Genomic DNA, 19,236 nt, shown 5'->3' with positions numbered 1-19,236 from the left:
TCCATTCGTTTCACATCAATCTGAAGGCTCTCAAATGCCCATCCTTCAGTGCTCATCATTCTCTCATCTTTCTTCCCTTCCTTGGGTACCAAACACGCTCACGTACCACTCTCACTTTGAACAGATCTTTCAAGCTTGAAGAGACTTTTGAGCTCCTCCAGATTATAGTGAATAGAGAGGCCACAGTCTTAAGACTTTACATTCTGACAAGTACACTGTTGTGTAACTGTTGACCCCTGAACCACAAGGGATTTCGGGGTGCTGACTTGTCCTCGGTGGAAAATCTGCATGTCGCTGATAGTCAGTTTTCCTTATATCTGGTTCCTCCAAATCTGTGGTTCTGCGTCCATGGATTCAACCAGTTCCAATTGTGTAGGACTGTAGGTAGTATTTACTATTGAAAAACATTTGCCTGTAGGTGGACCCACACGCTTCAAACCCATATTGCCCAAGGGTCAACTGTATAAGAAAACTTTTTAAACTGAAGGGAAAAAAAATACAACAAAATTTCTGCCAAATCAGGGTCCACTGTATGCTGGGATGAATAAGGTGAACTCCTATTCATCCTTCAAAACCCTACCTGGGCATGACCATTGGAGGAAACCTTCCCTAAGCCTCCAACGTGGGGTTCATGGATCTCTGGGAGTGACATTCATCCCTCGTCCTATAGTTGGCGACTGGGCATATTCTCCTCACTGGTACCTGTCAATTTATTTGCCTTGTCTGTCTCCTCCCCACCACACTTCTCCCTTTGGAGACTAAAGGTCTGCTATGACCTCAAGTCTAAGGCTGTAGGTGCCAGAGTGAACCTGCTGCCCAAAGGGAAGCCCATGGGACAGCCAGAGTGTTACAGGGCCTGTGAGCTAGTGCTCATGGTAAACTTCAAGCTAGATGTGATTTACTCCATTTTATTTATTATTTAAATTTTTATTTATTTATTTTGGCCGTGCCTTGCAGCTTTCAAGATCTTTGTTCCCAGACCAGAGATTAAACCCAGGCAATGGCAGTGAAAGTGCAGAATCCTAACCACTAGGCCACCAGGGAATTCCTTCATTTGCTCCAGTTTAGACATAAGAAAGGGCTTCCCTGGTGGTTCAAACGGTAGAGAATCTTCCTGTAAAGTGGGAGACGTGGGTTCAATTCTTGGGTTGGGAAGATCCCCTGGAGAAGAGAATGGCAACCCTCTTCAGTATCTTGCCTGGAAAATCCCACGGACAGAGGAGCCTGGCGAGCTGCAGTCCACGAGTTGGCCAAGAGTTGGGCACAACTGAGCAGCTAACACCCACACATACACACAGATAAGAAAATGGAGGTGGGGTAAACCACTTGTCCATGGCGCAGGGCTGCCAAGGAAGCAGCCCCCGATGCAGAAGCGCCCACCTCCAAAACACCATCAGCTGCACCATGAGCTGATCGACATGACGCTAACAGTTTCCGTATCTGGAGCCCGCCCATGTGCTGCGTCCACACGCACCGTCTCCGAGAACGACTCCACGAGCGCTCACATGGTGGATGAGGAAACAGAGGCGCCGAGCACCTGTGAAACCTGCCAGAGGTTAATGAAGCTTCCTGGGACCTGAACACTGGGGCCCAAAAGAATGACCACCACCCAGCGCAGCCCCTTGCCCCTGCCTCCCTCCTGCACCAGTGGTTCCCCAGCTCCAGGGGCTCATGTCCTGCACAGACACTGAGCCATGCTTGGAGACATTTGGAGCTGTTGCAAGGGAAGCGGGAGGAGAAGAGATGCTGCTGGCAGTTGGTGGGCAGAGCCCAGGAACAACGCTAAATACACCAGAGTGCACAGGACAGCTGCCCCTCCTCTGCCACAGAGAGAGGGTCTGAGTTGACCCAACTTAGAACAGCATCAATGCACACGTGGGCACGCGCGCGCGCACGCACACGCACACACACACACACACACACTACAGCATCCAGACCCACATTCCCATCCTCCATGGGCTTCCCTGGTGACTCAGATGGTAAAGAATCTGCCTGCAGTGCAGGAAACCTGGGTTTGATCCCTGGGTCAGGAAGTTCCCCTGGAGAAGAGAATAGCAACCCATTCCAGAATTCTTGCCTGGAGAATTCCATGCCTGGACAGAGGAGCCTGGCAGGCTACAGTCCATGGGGTCCCCCCCGCCAAAAAAAAAAGAGTGGGACACGACTGAGTAAAACAATGACCAGGTAAAAGGGGAGGGGATGGGGAAAAATAAGGCAAGCCCCGCCCACAAATGTACCACAGTCACCATTAACGTCATATTTATTGTTATTTAGCTGCTCAGGAAAACATATACAGGTATATACAATATGCATGAATACAGAAGACTGCACTTTACATATTTTTTTAAAAAAAGAAAGAAAAAAATAACACTCAATTTCATGAGCTATTGTCACAGTCTTCCAACCAAGCATTTCAGAAATGAATTTCTTTTAAGAGTCAAAAAAGATTACAGGATTGCCTAACACACAGCAGAGTTAAGTTTCCATATTTTACATGTGCAATAACGTTTTCATATTCTTTCCCGAAGAGTTTTGCTATGCAGTACCGATTACCAGTGTTTGTGGAGTCTCGTGGGTTGGGTGTGTTTTTAATTTACTTTTATTCTTTCCATTAAACCAAATCTAGTGAAATAACATCCTTTTGCTTAAGGCTATTTTTAAAGCTGTTCCATTCTGGGGTCGTGGGGAGCGAGAAAGTTGAAAACTTCAGGGGTTTCCGAGGTTGCCAGGACCATGAGCTGATGGCCTCAACGCAGGGAAAGTCAAAGACAGAAGTCAAGACACTTGGCTCCCCGGCCTTAAGCAATTAAGGAGAAATCATTCCTGTTTAAGAAATAAAAGGATGAAGCTCTCAAACAGCTGTACATTGCGGAATCAGAGGGGGCGTGGAGTTTCGCTTGGACCATGGCTGGCCCTCCCGCAGCCCACTGCAGGAGGGGAGGTTCCCTGCCCCTTTCTCTCCTTCACTGGGTGAGCTCCCACCTTCTTCTCTTTGATCAGTCCACACCAGCTGCTCCTGCCTGCCTTCTGCAGGGGCCGGGGCCAACCCAGGTCAAACTGCCCATGCAGGAACTTCAGACGGTCCAGACTCAGACCCCGAGCCAAAAGGGCCAGCAGGAGGAAAGACGAGGAGGGGGAAGTGGAAAGAGCCAGATTTTTCTGGATGCTCTTCTCCCTTTGCTAAAAAGTTCTTTGAAATAAACAATGTGGGTGTTGTATGGTGAGCGCAAAGCCTTCAGGTCACTTGCTTAAAAAAAAAAAAGCCGGGTCTGAAAACTCTGGGGACATGGGGCAGGGGTAGGGGGAAGGATGGAGGGGGCGTGAAGCTCAAAATGGAGCATTTAGTAAGATGCTCAGAAATTGAAATTGAGCAGAAGAGTTACAGATTTGGGTGACGTGGTGTCAGTCACTCCTTGGCTGGCCCACCCTGGAATCTGGGCCACCCCCACCACCCCCGTGAATCACACAAGCCCTTTGCGGTCATCAGCAGCACCCAAAGAAAGCCTCCCCTGCCCGCGCCGGGCCTCCCCTGACGGCTGCTCTGGGAGCACCGGGTAAGAGGCCTCAGCTGGGTCCCTGCTCACCCAGCCGCTCCTTCACCTCTGCTCAAAGAAGTCATTCCTTCAGGAGATGCTCAGGACATGGCTCTGGTTTTGCAGCAGGCTAAGATTACACCAAAAGCGGGAGAGGGGATTCTGGGGTTTTAAAAAAAGAAAAAGGCCAAGAATCAAAGTCACTTGTTGCAGTCCCTTTCTCTCCTCTCTAGCCCTCGGGAATCTGCAAACTCCTCCAAAGAAGACACACAGGCTGGGAGGCAGGAAGGGGGCTTGGCCAAGAGAGCCTGGGGGCTCCTTTACTCAACCAGCTCCTCCAAAAAGTGCTGGGCCCTCCCAGGGATGCGGGGGCGGCCCAGAACGGGGAGAAGTGGGGGATGACCCAGGAACCACTCTTTCTGGCCCCGATGCCTGGTTGGCCACAGACGTCGGGAAAGGTCAAGGCTGAGACCTGACCCTTCAGCTCAAACACCCCAGACCCAGCCGACCTGGCCCAGAGCAGAGCGGGAGCCTGCCACCATCCCCGTGCGGACCAGGGATGCTCCGCACAGCGTGAAAATTCAGGGCCTGGGCGTTGGTGCAGAGGCCCAGAAAAGGAGAGAAAACACCACAGTCGAATATTCCAACTGCTTCCCACAGAAGCAGGCTGGACACGTCATCACCTCCATCGCAGTGAAAGGCAGCTCCCAGCAAAAGAGAGAACGGAGCTGAAGGCTGAGCGTGTGCTTGTAGGAATGAAAATATATATGTCTATTTTCTTAGGGAACAGACAAAACAAAATCTCAGGCGGAATACCTAAGGGGGGCATTAATTGTTTGGCTCCTGCCTGACTGATGACAGTTGGGTGTCAATATATAATATTGTGATGACAATTTGACTCTCACCCGGCAATATTCCAGAACTACTATTCTCCAGGATTTCCATTTTAATAAGCAGTGAACAAAGCAAAAGGAAAAAGGAAAAAAAAAAAAAAGGAGGTAGGGAGGAACAAGACTAAAAGAGAATTAAAAAGGAAAGCAACTCTTGTCTTATTATGAAATAACAATACTTGGACATACAGCAGCACGAAAATAAAACAAGGAAAGAGGTCATCTAAAAAAACGTATGCCAAGATTACAGAAAAAAAAAATGGGAATTATCTAGCAGGAAGAAAATGCTTCAGCAAAAGTTTGCTAACTGCAGAAGGGTTAACACTGGTAACATACCGTGGCAGACAGAGTTTCTTTTTTAAAAAAAAATTTTTGAGGTTTTTTTTTTTTTCCCCTTTAAATTAACCCCTTCCGGTCCATATGCCACTAAGCAGGTACCAACCTAGAAAAAAAGAAATCACCCACTCAGCAATAGTGGCCCTTTCGAATTCACGTGGTGGGGGCAGGTAGGGGCGGGGTCAGGTGAAGGGGGGAGAGGAGAGAGAAAGGGGGAAGGGAGGGCCTGGTTGGGGGAGGGGGTATTTCTTGTCACTTCAAGTCAGGGCGGCCACGAATGTCCCGAATCTGTTGGAAATGTCGGAGTGCAGGGACCGCCAGGTGGGCACAGAGGCTCGGGCCTTGGCATCACCCACGTCGTCTGTGCAGTGGACAGACAGGCACTGCAAATGGCTGCCGGGCTGGGGTGCCGAGGCCTTGTTCGCAGGGAGGTCGTGGGCTGCAGAGAAAGAAGGAAGACAGAATGTTAGCTGCTTGCTTGACTCTGCAAGAGGCCCTGATGGGGACAGAGTGGCAGAGGCAGGAGGATAGGACAAGTCCAGGCCCTTTTTTTGTGCCTAAAGACAGCCCAAGGAGATCTAAAGTCGCTTGGTTTGAACCCTCGTGCTGTTGCCTTTGACTTGGGCTGTCACACTTTAGCCAAGGGAAGACCCCTCCCTCTTGGGTCTGTTTTTCTCCACCACCTTGGAAAATAGAAGAGTTAGGCAGGATAAACTCAGAGTTTGCCCATCTCTGATGGACTAGAGTTCCCAAAATATTAACTGCTCCTGAAGTAAGTTAGGAAGGCTTCTTGGAGGAGGCATATCTCAACTGAGTACTGAGGGATATGTAGGAGTTCATCAGATGCAATGAATTAAATAAGAGTGGGGAGGATCATTCAGGTCTAGAATATAACCCATTCTCTTGTCATCCGCTAGACAGACATTTGCTAAGGGGCTGCTATGTGCTGGGAACCCCCTCATGAAGTACCAAACTGCTCAGAGCAGTAGAGACTAAGAGTGTGGACTCTCCAGCAACATGAATGCCTTTGCCCATCCCCAGCTGCTGCATGAAAGAACTTTCAGTGATAGAGGTAAGGGAGTCCACTCCTCTCCTACACCCGCAAAGAAAATGCCCTCAATTTCCTTCTCATTCAGTCATACAGCACCAGAAACAGCATAGACCATAGCCATGCTTTGATTAGACATCTTTGAGGGGAAAGAAATTTGACAACCATTCACACCTAGTATAAACTATATTAGAAGACAACAGGAATTGGGAGTCCTAGGACAGGGAAGGAAGAGAACAGTCAGTTCAGAGGACTTCTAATTTACTGTTGCCCAGTGACCCACAGTTCTGTTCTGAGGCCTATTAAATCATGATTAGTCTCATTGTTCCATTTTCAGAGTCTGACTCTCAGAGAGGCAAGGTGACCTGCCCAAGGTCACACAGCCAGCCAGGAGCAGAGTGGGGTTTGAAGATAGACGGATAGTGAACTTCTGACTCAGCAAAAGTGAGAAGAGCAGGCCTTGGGGGTGGGGGCCCAGCTCCGGCCGAGGGAGCACACCCAGATACTGAACTCCATGACCGGCCCGCCCTCCTCAGCACACTACGCAGGCCCAGCCTGGGCCCTGCGCCAGGCAGGAGTCACCCCACCCATCCCGCCCTCTGGGATCTGGGGGGGTGGAGGGGGGCAGGCTTCCCCCGAGAGCTGAGCCATGGCCTGCAGAGAACAATCCTCCCAGAGGGACGGGCCCAGGCAGCCAAGGCCAGGCGTGACTAACTGGGTTTGGGGTCCCCACCCCGAAGCCCCAAAGACATCCCGCTTGGGAACCTGCGTTCTTGGGAGGAGCTGGGGCTGGGAGGGAAGATTCTCTCCCTCTTCTTTGCTTCATTCAACTACGAAGACTTCACTGCCACCCTACTATGTGCCAGGCATGGTGGTGAGCCTGCAAATTCCAGCAGGAAACAAGGCACTCTCTTGTTCCTCCTCCTCCTTCTGCATCTGACAGTGAGGCTGGGAAAACAGCGTCAGAGCCCAGTCACTTTGGAGTCAGAGACTGCAGCCTGAATCCCAGCCCCACTGCTGTGTGCACAGGGTCTGACACTTTTCCCTCTCTGACCCTCAGTTCTGTTCACTGGTAAAGTGAGGGTGATGCTGCCTCCCTTGGGGTCTTGTCACAGGTGTCCTGGCACACAGACATATTCCCAGGCAGGGCTGCTGAGACTGTCATTCATGTCTGGGGTTGGAGAGGCAGCCCTTGCGAGCATCTAGAAGCCTTCAAGCCTGGTCCCCTCCTTCAGACTAGCCAGCTGGGCGTGTCCCTGACCATGAAACGGGAGTCTTTGCCCATTTCGTGGGCAGGGAAGCTGAGCCTAAGGTTTCAACGTCAGTTAGAACTGTGATGCTGTGACCCCAGGAAGCTAGCGATGTCAGATTCGGGGTCCCCTTGCCCCCAGCAGGCCCTGGATTCCAGCCATGCTGATGCACAGCCCTCACATCTCCACTCTGAGCCCACGCTTGCCTTGCTTCCAGTGACACCCTGCTGCTTAACACCGTTGCGGGTATTTTGTTCTGAGCATTGCAAGATTTGGATTTGGGAGAAGAAGTAGCATCTATCAGAGGGTGGAGAAAGAGAAATTCTGAAAGGGGTTCCTTATTTCACTTTATACATTATTTCAAGGAGCCAACACAGCAAAGCTTGTGCCCATTTTACAGGTAGGAAACGGAGATCCCTGCCAAAATTTTCAACAGCTAAAGACAGACAAGACCCAGACGTGAGCTCTGAACACCCGGCTTCCTGGCTCTGCGGCTGATTCACCAGAAAGACAGACACAGGAGGGCCAAGACTCTCACAGGAGCTGGGTTTGCTCAGCGATGGTTCCAGATTGCCCCAAATGGCCATGTTTCCTAAAGATGCTCTCTTCCCAAGATAACAGACAACTCAAATGCACGCCATGCGCCAAAACCAGAGACAGCTGCTCTTCTTACTTGGGGTGGATTTAATGAGGGCGTGGCAGGCACACAGCTGAACACGTCCGTGTATTATCTAATGCCATCCCCCAGCAAACCCAGCAGTGGGGGGACCCTTCTCCCCACTTGAGAGGGGGCACCTGGGGCTCAGAGAGGGTGAGGGGCTTGCCTGGCATCACAGGGCATGTGCATGGGAGGAGGTCTCCCGGCCCCTCTGCCTGGGACAAGCGAGCGAGTCTGGTATCCACGGGAAACATTTCTAGCAGAGAATATGACTCTTCGGTTCTCAACAACCCAAGCATGACCAAACTCATCCTCCCGCTGGGTCCATTCCAGCTGGGGGGACCCAACATGCCCTCGGACCGCAGCTCCCCTGGGCTGCCGATAAATCAGCCCTGCAGGAGCCACCTCAAGTCAGGGCCTGCCCTGGCCCGGGGCGGGGAGGGGCCTTCCGTCCACCCTCCTCGGGAGCAGCAGACGGGCCAGCCCCCACACTAGGACCCAGAGATAAAAGCCGCCCCCCTCGCCCAGCTCCCAGGGTTGGGAGAGACCCTGGGGTTACTCAGCGCCCGGCACTGGCAGACACCGCAGAACCCGCTGGGTGTTGTCCTGATCTCCCTTGCTGGCTGTCGGCCTCCCCCATCAGACTGTGGCGGCATGGGGGAGGGGCGGGTCTGGCCTGTTCAGCTCAGCTGGGCCCCCGGCATGCTGACTGTGAAGGGACTTTCAGCCCTATTTGACAGATGGGAAGACTGAGGCCCCAAGGGACAAGGAGCTGCCCAGGGCTCACCCGAGGCCAGGTCGCCAGCTCTGCGACCCGCCCTCTCCTTTCAGAATGGGCTTCCTCGAAGGGTCGGGCTGAGATGGAACCCCAGATCCTCCAACCTGGGCCACTGGCCCCCTCCTGCATGGCCTCAGTTTCCTCATCTATAGCTTAGGGGAGGGGGGCGCGATTCCCATGGGCGTGGCTCTAGGCTGCTGGAGGAGGCCAGGCAAGAGAAAGAGCTGGGCTTCCCTGGTGGCTCAGTGGTAAGGAATCCACCTGCCAGTGCAGGAGACATGGGTTCGATCCTTGGTCCAGGAAGGTCCCACATGCTGCGGAGCAACTAAGTCCGCGCACACTACTGAGCCTGCGCCCTAGAGCTCAGGACCCGCAACCACCGAAGCCTGAGAGCCCAGAATCTGCGCTCCGCAAGAGAAGCCACCACCACGAGAGGCCTGCGCGCCGCCACCAGAAAACCCCCCTGCTGGCTGCAGCCAGAGAAAAGCCCACACAGCAGCAAAGACCCAGCACAAACAAAACTGACTAAATAAAATTATGTGTGTGGGGGGAACTGACTAAAAAATTTTTTTATAAAAGAGAAAGAGCTGATGACGCCCTGCCTGTGGGGGTCAGTTCCTGAGGCAAGGGTGGCATTGACTCAAAATTATAACCACAAGGTGCCTCAACCCAGGCAGCCACAGGGGCTGAGATGAGGGGCTTCCTGCTCACTGGACAGGATGGCGTGCCTGCCCAGCAAAGAAGGCCCGAGGGGCAGTTTTTAAGGTCATCCCCCAATCGGCCGGGCTTCCCAAGTGGTGCAGTGGTTAAGGATCTGCCTAGCCAACGCAAGAGACACAAGAGACGTGGGTTAGATACCCAGGTAGGGAAGATCCACTGGAGGAGGAAACAGCAACCCACTCCAGTATTCTTGCCTGGAAAATCCCATGGGCAGAGGAGCCTGGTGAGATACAGCCCATGGGGTCACAAAGTCAGACATGACTAAGCAAGCACACAGGCACTCTAATGGCCGGAAGGTACCACCTGAGTCCGCAGGCACAGGGCAGGGCCTGAAGCTGGGACGCCTCGCTTCTCCTCTCCCTAAAGGCTCTCCCCGCCGCTTCCCCCTGTGCACAAGCCCTGGCTGAACTATCCAGCCCCTTCTCAGCCACCCCTCCCTAAACGCCACTGACCTGGTATCACCCTACCAGCTGCTTCGGGCTCACCCTGATGCCGACACAAGGCCACGTCGGATTTTGTCTTCAGCGCTTCCCTATCCCGTAAATTCCACGAAGGGAAGGAGAGAACCTTGAGCCGTTGCCCAGAAAGTGACCGTGTGAATAACGGATGGAATTCCATTCCTCCGGTGGGTTCTGCAACCATCGCGGCCTGCCGACTGTGGAACGTGGGACCTTCGGGCACATCACCCCTTCATCTCTCAGAACCTCAGTCCCAGGAAATGGGGGAAATAATAGGACTGGCCGTCACGGAGGCAGGGACGAGGATTAAGTGAAACGATCCATGTAAAGTGCTTAGCACACAGCGCTCCCGCCATCGCCAGGAGGACTGCCCTGTGTGGTTGTGGACCAGCCCTGCAGGGACCGGCAGGGCTGGGACGGCTGGTCAGAGCGCTAACGGGGACGGCTGGGTGACCCTTGGGCTGGCCAGCCAAGGCTGGGGTGAAAGGGAGAAGGGAAAAGATGCTCCTATCTTTACCTGGGGACGTCTCGTTGTTAATTTCACTTCCTGAGGTGCCACCCATGGAAGGGCATGGGTGTTTCTTTTTTTAACGTCAGCAAAGCAGGCCTTGTCACTGCTTTGCTCTGCACTCACTATCCTCAGGAATGGGTTCCAGTCTGGGTCAGCCATGTGCTCAGGCATCCAGAACTCTGTGGGGTGGTAGTCGCCACCCACCTCCCACCGCCACCCCCCAACCCCTCCCATAGCAGCTTAAGTGCTGCCTCGGCGGTACCCATGGCCACCACTTTGTTCTTGAACCCTCAAAGAGGGGGCTTTTGACTGGTCATCTTCTGTTCTTCAGCACCCCGTCCCCAGAAGGAAGGCCAGATTATGGGGGTCAAGGGTGGGCTCCAGATAGCACCCGGGTCAGGGCCCCCCTGGATGCTAATTCAGAGTGTGGCCTAAGCAAGGTGTTAACCTGGGCTGTAAAATGGGAAACTATTCAGGGGCTTGGAGGAGGATAAAGTGCAATCCCACAGGTGAAGACTTTAGCACGTGATGCACCCTCAGAAAAGGTTAGCTGCTCTTGCTGCTGCTGCTACTGCTAAGTCGCTTCAGTCGTGTCCGACTCTGTGCGACCCCATGGACTGCAGCCCACCAGGCTCCCCCGTCCCTGGGATTCTCCAGGCAAGACTACTGGAGTGGGTTGCCATTTAGGATTTTTATAATACTCACGACACTTCAACAGCCCGGGGCTTTGGAGGCAGGAAGAGCTAGTGTGGCCAGGCGCCGGCCCTGTGCCGTGGGGCAGTTTCTCTGTCTCCTTGGGGGCCAGGGGCCTGCCCTGCCCCCTGCCCGCCAGAGGCTGGGGGTTGGGGGTGCCCCTCCAGGGTACAATCCCAGGCAGAGAGGCGAATTAGAATTCCATGCGTATTTTTAACTCGAAGCTTATGTAAGGAGCAGTGTGGGCCCCAGAACACAATAGCGAATGACTCTCGCCCGGCTCACCAGCTCACCCTCGCCGGATTCCGACAAAGGGAAATGTATTTTGGTTTTTCCTTTATTTGGACCTGGAAGGGACGGGGGGCGGGTGGGTGTGGGGGAGACTCTGGTGTCTGTGACAGCTGCCACTCAGCTAGGGACTGGGCCGCTGGGCCTTGAAGCAGAGCCGGCAGGCCAGAAAGGCACAGGGCTGAGCCGCTGAGCCGCCTGTTCTCAGCACCTCTGTCCCGAAGCCTGGGAGTCCCTTAGGGCCCCTAGACACATCCATGTCCCCCCACAGACGCTCCTAGCTTCTAGTCCTAAAGGCCAGGCCATTGCACCCAGGCTACTGCTGGGCATCAGTCTGCCCCAAGCTTAAAGTCCAGCATCAGGGAATGAAGGGCTGCCTTCAAACTTCACCACCCACTTCTCTCCCGTCCTGCTGCTCCCACCCCGGTCCAGGCCCCCCACACCTGCCTGCAGGGACCACCTTGCCACTCTATCTGCTTCCACACTGGCACACACACCCCTCTTCCCTGAGAGTAAGGTGAGAAACTCTAGAACACCAAACAGAACAGCCCCTCCCCTCCTGCTGAAACCTTCCATGCCTCCCCAGTGCCCCCAAGATAAAATCTCCAGCGTCCCATGACCTCGCCTGCTGCTTTCTTGGGCCTCTAGCCTTATCTCAGCTATAAAGCCTCTCAGAGAAGCCTGATCCTTCCCACCTCCACCCCTCTGCTCCTGATGTTTCTTTTGCCTTGAACACCCCCTCTCCCCCACCTCGCTCCTCACCTCTGCTGACTCCTACCATCAACCTGGCTTGTCAGCCTCATGGTGATGTGTCCCCAACTCCCCCTGCTTGCAAATGGCACCCCTGCCACCAGCCACAATAACAGGAATGACGCCACCAGCGACCGCCCCACCAGCTACAGTGAACTGGCGACACACCTCCCCTGGCAGAGAGGGAATCCTGAATTCCCGGCCCCTTATCAATAGGTCACCAAAGATGGAAAACATCATGGGGAGATTTGGGAATCAGAGGACCTGATGTCTGCATCTCAGCCCCTGGCACTTTCCCCAGCCTCCGCTTTCCCATTTGTAGAAGGGGTAACATTCCCACCAGTAAAGTTCAGAGAAGCCTGGCCTGGACAGAGACCCCCCAGAGCCAACACACCCAACAGGCTCCCCATGGTCTCTCTGGGGGCTGGCACGCAGTAAGCACCTGATAAAGATTCGTGAAATATTTAAATGAATTATTCACATTCAATGAAGGCAGGAGGGTGAGCTAGGTGCCCTCCAAAAGCAAGGGACACCCTGCGTGCTGTGTGATCCTGGGCAACTCTCTGGGCCTATCTGGTACACTCAGAAATGGATAGTGGTGAGTAGACGTACTAGACAGCATATTTAAAAGCAGAGACGTTACTTTGCCAACAAAGGTCCGTCTAGTCAAAGCTATGGTTTTTCCAGTAGTCGTGCATGGATGTGAGAGTTGGACTATAAAGAAAGCTGAGCACTGAAGAATTGATGCTTTTGAACTGTGGTGTCGAAGAAGACTCTTGAGAGTCCCTTGGACTGCAAGGAGATCCAACCAATCAATCATAAAGGAAATCAGTCCTGAATATTCATTGGCAGGACTGATGCTAAAGGTGAAGCTCCAATACTTTGGCCACCTGATGTGAAGAACAGACTCATTGCAAAAACCCCTGATGCTGGGAAAGATTGAAGGCAGGAGGAGAAGGGGACGACAGAGGATGAGATGGTTGGATGGTATCACTGACTCAATGGACATGAGTTTGAGCAAACTCTGGGAGTTGGTGATGGACAGGGAAGCCTGGCATGCTACAGTCCATGGGGTCGCAAAGAGTGAGCGACTGAACTGAACTGAGTAGATGTACAAGCCCCCAGATCTTTTCTATCCCTTTGGGGTGGTCAGATTTTACATTCGGTGAAGGCAGGAAGGTGAGATAGGTGCCCTCTGAAAGCAAGGGACACCCTGACATACGCTGACCTCGGGCTCTGTATGGGACTGGGCCTCGGGCCAATCTCACTGGACCAACCCAACACCCAGGGAGAGGAGGCATTTTACGGGGGAGGAAGCTGAGGTTCAGAGAGGGAACATCACTGGCTCACAATCACACAGCTGGCCTGAGGCAGAGCCAAGGCCACTCTCAGGCCTGTCTGATGCCAGAGTCATAGGAGAAAGCAAGATGTCCCGGCCAAAGGGCGGGGACAGCCTCTCCGTCTCCATCATTCTCGTTCCCACCCCGCTCCTTCTCAGTCCCTTTCTCTCGTCCACGCCTTCCTCCCTCGTCCTCATCTCCTCTGCCCACTCCCTCCCTCCCATTCTCTCTCTCTGGATCAACGCTCCCCCTTCCAAGGAGAGGACCCTGAAAGCACGCAGACGGACTAAGAACAACAGCCCAGTGATACAGCAGCCCAGGACAAAACCCGAGACCCCATTCAGTGACTTCTCCATGGACGCTGACCATGCGTTTCCACATCAGCCCCTTTGGACTGGGGAACAGGCAGGACACGGCCCCGCACGGGAGGCTCCTGAAGAGGAAGGAAGGGCCCCCTACCAACAATCGGGAGGCCCCACGAGTGTGAGGAAGGGGCCTTGCTCCAGCCACTGGGGCAGCTCTGTCTGGGGAGAGGCTCAGCCAGGCCCCTGGAAGCCTTCGGAAATTAATTGGAGTTGACTTGGCTGAGGGCAGCTGTCATTTAGATTGAGAACTGGCCGAGGGCTCCACTGAGGCGAAGCAGAGAGGCCATCGCTGGGACCAGGCTGCTGAGAGCTGGCGGGGGGCGGGGGCTGGGACTGGGGTGGGGGGCTGGATTCCGGGGACCCTCCCCAGCCCCAAAGGAGGGGGCACCAGGGCGGTGTGTGAGCCCCAGAGCCCTCTCCCCAGCCTGGGCATCTCCTCCGGGTTCCTCCTCCTGGCGCCTGCGGCCACGTGCCCAGTGACCTGTGACGGATGTAGCCCTGTGCACCCCTGGGCCTCTCCCAGCCTGCCAGCTGCCGAGACATGACAGGCGGGGGGGGCGCTGAGCCCACCCCTCAGCCTGCACCTTCCTTCCGACAGCATCCACGAGGGGCACACCGAGGCTGCTTGTGCATAGCCCATGCAGAGTGCTGGGCTTCAGGGCTGTCTTCGGAAATGTTCACATCTCCCTGCCTCAGTTTCATCATCCGTGGAATGGGGCGGGAGACGGTATTCTTCTCATAGGGCTGTTGGGAGAGCCCAGTGATAATAACGACCAAAGTACTTCAAACACTGCCACACACCAAGGGTGCCCAAGGAATAGTAGCTGCTGTTAGTATTTCTATGATTATTCCCCTTGTGGCTCAGCTGATAAAGAATCCTCCTGCAATGCGGGAGACCTGGGTTCAATCCCTGGGTTGGGAAGATCCCCTGGAGAAGGGAAAGGCAACCCACTCCAGTATTCTGGCCTGGAGAATTCCACAGACTGTAAAGTCCGTGGGGTCGCAAAGAGTTGGATACGCCTGAGCGACTTTCACTTCACTTCTTCACTGTGATCATCACACTGGAGATTCACTCCAGCCCTGTCTCCAACACAGCCCTTCCCACTGTTTTCTTACCTTCTCACCCACAATTCACCCCCCTCCCCATGACACTGGGCCCAGTGCTGTGTGCCCCTGGGGCAGGACACTGTCCGTCTCTGAGCCCCAGTGTTCCACCCGTACACTGGGGGCAGCATAACACCAGGGCCGACACCTCGCTGGGCTCCCCCACTCTGTCCTGTGTGTGGTGAGCCATTCAACCATTATCTTTAGAAAACAAGACAAATCTACACCCATGTTTCTAAAGAATTAGAACCAAAACGCTGTCAGCCAGTGGGAAGAGAAACCAGATCCAGTGACAGGTCTCAATTTTAAAAATAAGCTTTTAAAACGCAGATGCTTTGGGTGGAGGATCTCGGGGTCCTCTGCCCTGGTCATCCACCCACTGGAGAAGCTCTGAGATCTTCCCGAGTTGGGTCAGCAGGGCAGCAAGCGGCCCGCATGGCCAGGAAACTTCCCATAGCGCTGCTGTGTCCCGCAAGAGGGCTCTGCTTGGGGGTCAGTCAAGGGACAGTCATGCCCTTTGGAGATAGGTTGGTTCAAACACCAAACCTGTCAGTGCCGGGCTGTGTGGCCCATGATCAGCTGCCTTGACTCCCCAAGTCTCCTAAAAACAGTCTTCCTCACCTAAAAACTGAGTCTGGTTGTTGCTGCCTTGCAGAGAGGGGATGAAATTCGTGGTACCCAGGATATGCTCCATATCTGGTTACCACGATCATTTCCCCAAACCGGGCCGGGGGCAGCCAGTAAGAGGGAGTCCTTGAGACGGTGATAACGACATGATGACAAGCTAAAACATCACAAGCAAACGCATGTTCCTGGCCGTGTGCTGGGTGCTGGGCTCAGAGAGCCCCCGGAGATGTGCTGGAAAACACGTAACTGCAGAACAGAGACAATCCCTGGCGAACGGGTAGGGACCCGGCAAGACTTTGCAGAGCAGGGACATGCTAGCGGGGCTTGAGGATGGGCATAAAGTTCTGCCTGAAGGGAAGCAAGAGGGGAGCTCCAACCCCACTGTGATGGGTTCAGAAGAGTAAGAGGTCAGCCTGGGGACCCCAGTTTAGGGCCTGGGGGACACAGAGGAAGAGGAGGCTGCAAAGCTCAACTGGACTCAGTTGTGGAGGACTGGAGACTCCGATAGAGGAGCCTGGCTTTGTTCCTGCAAAGGAGACCCGAGGAAGGTTTCCACACAGGGGAGGAACTTTGGGAATCTGTCAGAATTAATAAGAGGCTTGCACCTTCTCCATCCCAGCCCTGACACAAGACACCCGACTAAGAAACTCTTCCCCTCGTTGGAGACGAGGTCCCTTGCTCCCCAACTCTAAGCAAGCATGGGGATCGGATGGCAGCCCCATGAGAACGATACTCTGAGAGAGCGCCGGTCCAATTGGACCTGCCATTCCTCCCCGGCGTCTTCTGAGTCAGACACCTGTAACCCAAGTCCCCAAGGAACCCAGCTCCGGTCCTACTCCCAGCCCTGCCATGCCTCAGCTGGTGGGCTCCACGAGACTCCACCTCTCACATCCCCTCGGCACAATGGATGTGGCCATTGTGCCTGTGCTTTTACATCACTGAGTCCTCTCTGAGGATACAGGTAGGGAAGCTGAGGCACAAAGCGGCAGAACTGCACCCCGGGTTATCCACTGACGAACAGAAGGGTTGAGGGCAAGCCACCTGATCCCTCTGCTTCGCAGTTTCCCCATCTGTGAAATGAGAGCCTATACCAACAGGGCAGTGCTGCTGGGTGACTGACCTTTGATAGAATCAACTCACAGACAAGAGCTAGTTGGCACCTATCGTGTGTTTGTTCTTTTAAACTGACTCCTTCCTCAGCGGAACCCTGGAGGGCAGCTTCTATTCTCTTAGCCCATTGCACAGATGAAGAACCAGCCAGCGTTAGCATATTACAACCCCTGGGGTGAGTCCGGCCCACTGTCCGTTTTTATAAATAAAGTTTTATGTGCACATAATAATGCGCAAATGTCTACATTTTGTCCATAGATGCGTTCACGCTATAGTGTCAGAGCTGAGTCATTGTGACAGAGGTTGTACAACCCACAAACCTAAAATATTTACCATCAGGCCCTTTACAGAGAAAGTTTGCCAATCCTTGAAGGCTTAGAGGGGTGATATCACTTGTCCAGGTTCACACAAGTGGGAAGGAACAGCCAGTAGGTGCTCAATACATGCTCCCAAGAAAGGTATTTGTGTGCCAATAACACTGCTGATCTGTGAAAACGCATATGGTGACCCGTAGGGAATCAGAAATGTCCTCCCCATTCATGTGGTCCTGGTTTACCTTCTCTGGCCATGGCAGAAACTGATTTAAAAATTAAAGAGACAGTAAAAATGCTGCTTGTAGGGGACAGGGGCTGTTGTTAAAAAAAAATTCTTGTGGGAAGTTGCTGTATAGCACAGGGAGCTCAACCCAGTGCTCTGTGGCAACTTAGAAAGATGGAATGCGGTGGGGGGTGGGAGGGAGGTTCAAGAGGGAGAGGACATGTGTATATTCATGGCTGATTCACACATGGTTCATACATGGTCCATTCATGGCTGTTGTATGGCAGAAACCAACACAATACTGTAAAGCAATTATCCTCTAATTAAAAAAAAAAAATCTAGACCAGAGAAAAAGAGATTTCTTTCTTTTTCTGAGAAAGACATTCTCAAGAGCATCCACGAATGCAATCAGAGAGGAGAAAGGCAGGCACCGGAGGCGATGGGCAGCCACCCAGCACTCACGGCCCCCCGAGGACCCTTCTCAGCTCAGCCTTGACTCGGGGAAGGACTGAGGGATGGGCAAAGAGGTCAGTGACAGGCTGGGCGGGCTCTGGTCGGCAGAGCTTCCACCCCGGGGCTGGGCCGGGACCTTCTCTCTGGCCGATCCCTTTGGTCTCCATGACAGCCCCGTGAGGACCGAGGTCACACCGCTAGACAGTGGAGAGCTAGAACCTGAACCCGCATCTGTAGCCCTTCAGCCACCCCGGGGCATCTGCTCGGCCCGGGGAGGGAGGCGGGTAGAGCGGTGGAAGCTGGTCAGGGCCTGGGAGAAGCTGGCTGGTCGTTCTTCACTCCCATCCAAACAACAGGGACCAAAGCTCTTGGGTGCCTGTCTGGCAGGCCCACCTCCCAGGGGTTCCAGCAGATCCAGTCTTGGCTTCCTGGGAAGAGGTGTGTCTACTAAAAACAAACCCCGACCTGCTTTTCCCTGCTTGCTGGGCTCTCCTCCCCTACTCCAGGAAGCCGGCTGTGTGACTTCAGGGGCATCACTGGCCCTCTCTGGGCTGCCTTCCCCATGGTACGTATCAGGAGTCCCCGCTGCCAGGCCTGCGACCCTGTGACCCGTGACCCGGTGACCCTGGCTTCTTAAAGAAGCCACCCAAGTGTGTGTCCCCACTTCACATTGTGCTACAGGCAGATGGGAAATTTTAGCCAATCTCTGCCTCGGAGTGATGGAGGGGACTGGCTTGGCCCTGAGCATTCTCACAGGGCCTGCCTCTGGGGTTGACCTGCCAGGTGGGGGCCACCGCATTCCTTCCAGGCAGGGAGCATGGGACGCGGCAGGCACAAGGGCGGGGGCTAGGTGACTAAGCCGACCCCAGTCTCGCCTTCTGTCACATTTTCCCTGGTCTGGACGCATTTCACAACACTCACACTCCACCTCTTGGAAGCCTTTTCCGGATCTGGTTTATGTCTCAGGTATGGAGAAGCAGGATTAAGACTCAGTGCCTCAACTCCTGTGGCAGAGGTCACAGACCCTTGTCCCTGTGACCTTCTGGGGAAAGCAGAACGGGATTCTAGGAAGACCGGACTGACTGGCGCCGTGCACTGGAGAAACCGAGGCCAGAGAGGGCGGGTCCAGGGCAGCAGCGTGGCCCAGTCAGAGGGTCCAGGCCTGCCTGCCTAAGCCGCCACGCGGTCCTCCTCCACGCAGAAGATGTCAGTCACGTCTGCAGCACGCGGTCACCAAGTGTGGCAACGCTATCGTGCCAGCTCTCCCGTCCTGCTGGAGCCCTGCTTCCTTCACCTAAGTAGTAATTCCACATTCTCCCTACTCACGAAGGTCTCTCCCAGCCCCTCAGGGGGCTCCAGTACCCACCAGGCTGTAGCATCTGGGGCTAACCATGACTTCTCAGAACTGTCCTGTTCTGGGCTACTGCCTCAGAAGGGGAGTTCCATGAAATCAGAAGTCCTGACTCTCCGATTTACCCCTGTGGCCCTGGCACCGGGTACATGGTTGACTCTCAAACCATACGTGCTGACTGCAACAAACTCTAAAAGACAAATCATTAAAATAAGGAAGACTCGAATCACATCACCTGGGCCTCCAGACAGACCTGAATAAGGGCTTTTCAAGGTTTCCTTGATGACAGAGAAGCGAGGCTTCATTAGGAGGTCTCCCCACCGCCCCTCCCCAAAAATCTACTGAGAAGGACCACTCCCTCCAGACTATCCAGAAATGGAGGGGTGGCATCCATTTAACTCTCCAGACTCCCAACCCAGTCAACAGACTTCCTTCA

At 54.0% G+C, this 19,236-nt stretch overlaps 1 protein-coding gene across 1 annotated transcript in view; it reads right to left on the bottom strand.

Moving 5' to 3' along the window:
• Window positions 1–2,242: 2,242 nt before the first annotated feature.
• MN1 (MN1 proto-oncogene, transcriptional regulator) overlaps window positions 2,243–19,236 on the bottom strand; it is a 49,596-nt gene continuing 32,602 nt past the window's right edge. Inside the window, exon 2 of the mRNA XM_070385934.1 lies at window positions 2,243–5,198. Coding sequence (XP_070242035.1) covers window positions 5,017–5,198 — 182 coding nt within the window. The 3' untranslated portion in view covers window positions 2,243–5,016. The remainder of the gene's footprint in view (window positions 5,199–19,236) is intronic.

This window comes from Bos mutus, chromosome 17, assembly GCF_027580195.1.
Source record: "Bos mutus isolate GX-2022 chromosome 17, NWIPB_WYAK_1.1, whole genome shotgun sequence".
NCBI classification, from domain to species: Eukaryota; Metazoa; Chordata; class Mammalia; order Artiodactyla; family Bovidae; genus Bos; species Bos mutus.
Note: the sequence above shows the minus strand (reverse complement) of the source record. Positions and strands in the feature narration are given on the sequence as shown.